Source organism: Phaseolus vulgaris, unplaced genomic scaffold, assembly GCF_000499845.2.
Source record: "Phaseolus vulgaris cultivar G19833 unplaced genomic scaffold, P. vulgaris v2.0 scaffold_14, whole genome shotgun sequence".
NCBI classification, from domain to species: domain Eukaryota; kingdom Viridiplantae; phylum Streptophyta; class Magnoliopsida; order Fabales; family Fabaceae; genus Phaseolus; species Phaseolus vulgaris.
Window position 1 is genome coordinate 744,805 of NW_027174083.1, and position 3,312 is coordinate 748,116.

Here is a 3,312-nt window from a genome sequence, read left to right on the forward strand (position 1 = left end):
TGATGTAATATTATTTTTTTTTATTTTACATTGCTTAATCAATTTAACAACTAATGTCAAAATTATCAATGATAACATTTACATCAACTCTAACATATCAATACTAAAAAGTAATTGTTTATCTTTTAGAGTAGTAATTATTATATGAAATATAATTTCAAAAAATATTACATATATAACATGATAATAAAAAATCATAAGACATTTTTACTATTTATAAAGGATAAACAATTTAATTAATCTTAAAACTATTAGAAACCCTATATTAAAATATCTTTATGATGTTAATAAGACAATTATAATTTATAATTAATATACTATAAATAATTTATATAAAAAATAATATTTTTTAAAGCCTAATATGTTTATTTGTGGTCTCCTTGTTCATGTTTGTGCACAAACTTTTAGGTTGGGTTTTTTTTATTTTTAAGATGGTTATTTAATACTTGTTTTCTTAAAAATAAATACTATTTAACTCCAAATGCATCTATATAATTTATTTTAGTTCTAACAGAAAATAGTTAGTATAAAAAAATGGAATGGTACATGAAGTGTAGGATATCTCTTTTTATTATACAGTAGTTCACAGACATAAGCACATCTGATATTAAATTAAAGAATGACTCTAAATCTTCCTATGACATCTCCTATGTGTTACAATAAACATGTCTTATTTTATATTTTAAATATATTAATCTTTTTTTTATTAGTTGAGTTCATTCTGGTGGAGGATGAATACAAAGATAAACAACTATTCTAAATTAAATTATTTTCTTAAGAGATTTTTCTTAAGAGATCTGATAAATGTAACCTTGTTTATCATACAAAAATGAACCACTCTTGAGATCGGTGCAAAAATTTGGCGTTTGTGGTTATAGAGAGAAGGGATGAGCATAAACACTGCAAACTAAACATACGTATTACAGATAAATGCATGCAAAGAGATCGGTTTGCATAGAGGAGTCAACACGTATCTCCACGTGCCTAGCTTTCAATTTTTTCACAAACCTAGGTGTCTCTCACACCTACAACCTTGTTTGGCGCACATAAGCTTTGGCACTCCACATTTCATCCATGCATGTTATGTGACCCCACCTTCTTCCAACCCTCAACAATCGAGTTGCATATAATTTGCACCCTTGAGTGTGAAGAAATATTAGTGTTGTGAATTGTGGGATCAAAGCATATTTCTTGAGAGAAAAGGTTTTTTTGAGGGATCATGGCAACAACCAGAAGATATGAGTTTGGAATGAACGAGGCTAGCCATCCAGACTCAATGAGAGCCACCATGGCTGAATTCTTCTCCACTTGCATCTTTGTCTTTGTTGGAGAAGGCTCAGTCCTTGCTTTGAGTCTGTACCACATATATACACACACTCAAAACTCATTATAATCTCTCTCCTTACATGCATGCAATCATATATAAATGAGTATGAATATATATATATATATATATATATATATATATATATATATATTATGTAGTGTGATGAGTGTTTGATTGAGTTGTGTGGTTGCAGATCATATTTACAAGGAACCGGGGTCATCAGCAACTGAGCTAGTGGTAGTTGCAGTGGCTCATGCCTTTGCTCTATTTGCTGCTATTTCTATCAGTGCTCATGTTTCTGGTGGACACGTGAACCCTGCTGTCACTTTTGGTGCTCTTCTTGGTGGAAGGATCTCTGTCCTTAAAGCCCTCTACTATTGGATTGCTCAAATCCTTGGTTCTATTGTTGCTGCTCTCTTGTTGAGGCTTGTCACTAACAACATGGTATGCTACATCAAATCCACCACTTTTCCTCTCTAATGTTGCTGTCTGTTGCATTCAAAACCTTGTTATTGTCATACCTTTTCTCAATCTAATCTTTACTTCAAAGACAAGGGACTAAATGATCAACTTGGTAATCTTTACATCTACATTCAATCAAGTAACTTATCTCTTTAACCAAAAGAAAATGAAAAAGAAGAAGAAAAACATAATCTTTTTTTTTCAATCAAGGGACTAAATTTTTTTTATAAAAACTGAAAACATGAGAGATCATAGTAGTGACTGCATTGTGGTTTGGTGTTGCAGAGACCAGAGGGGTTCGGTTTATCAAGTGGGGTTGGAGCTGTTCATGGTCTTATACTTGAAATTAGCCTTACATTTGGTCTGATGTACACTGTCTATGCCACTGCTATTGATCCTAAAAGGGGTGCAATTAGCACAATTGCACCTTTAGCCATTGCACTGGTGGTAGGGGCAAACATCCTGGCTGGTGGGCCTTTTGATGGGGCATGCATGAATCCTGCTCGGGCTTTCGGGCCTGCATTGGTGGGCTGGAGGTGGCAGTACCACTGGATCTTCTGGGTGGGCCCATTACTTGGGGCAGCCTTAGCAGCAGTCCTGTATGAATTTGTTTTGGTCCCAATTGAGCCTCCTCATCACCAACCTTTGCCTGCTGAAGATTACTAGTTCATTTGGGTTATGAAATAGCTTTAACCTAAGCTCGTGCCTCTGTTTTTACTGTCTTTTATGAGTTTTTCCCTTCGTTTATGCCTTTTTCATGTTCGTTTATGCATTTTTGTTTGATGCTGTTTGGTTTGGACTTTGGAGTATCAACACTAAAATCTTGTTAGTGTGTAGATGTTGTCCTCCATCAGTATGCTGAATAAAGTGAGACCCCTAATCACTCACAATTCTACATGCTTTCAAATAAAAACAAATTCCAAGATATGAAAACAATAGCAGTGAGTTTCAATATTTTTCTTTTCTTTATCAGTTAACTACATTTGCAATTTCTGAATTTTAAAAAAAATTAAAAGCCAAAAAATTATATTTTCTGTTAATTTTGCTTGTCATAATTTGTAACTTTATGACTAATTAAATGGTTTGTAATATATTTTGCATTATAATGCTTATACATAGTTGGGGATATACTTCGATGTATAATGTACTTACTATATGCATTATTTTTAGGATTTTTCTTAACATAATTATTTTAACTTATCTTTCTATTTTTCAAATGTGATTCTAAAAACTAAACAAATCAATTTTAAATTTTTATATATAATTTTTTATCATAAATCTAAAACTTAACTTATGGGCTAAAAATATTCATTTACTATAAATATTGGTTATAATATAGTTTGTGAATTTTAGTTACAGTATAATCCATTTAAAACTATTTATTAGATGCAAGAGATTTATGGAGTAAGTTACTTAGACTACTAAACTAAGATGTATATCAAGAATTAATTTCCAGTAACTGAGAAAATAAACACACATCCATTCTACTTAGCAGAATTATATTGGCAAACCATTCAGAAAAG

The 3,312-nt window shown here is 31.7% G+C and overlaps 1 protein-coding gene across 1 annotated transcript; it reads left to right on the forward strand.

The window, feature by feature from the left end:
- The first annotated feature begins 1,029 nt into the window (after window positions 1-1,029).
- On the forward strand, window positions 1,030-2,743 carry LOC137816945 (probable aquaporin TIP-type alpha). Its single transcript, XM_068620132.1, has 3 exons — window positions 1,030-1,352; window positions 1,521-1,771; window positions 2,075-2,743. Exons 1-3 carry the CDS (start codon window positions 1,220-1,222, stop codon window positions 2,453-2,455), a joined length of 765 nt encoding a protein of 254 aa, XP_068476233.1. The 5' UTR covers window positions 1,030-1,219; the 3' UTR covers window positions 2,456-2,743.
- The last annotated feature ends 569 nt before the right edge of the window (window positions 2,744-3,312 follow it).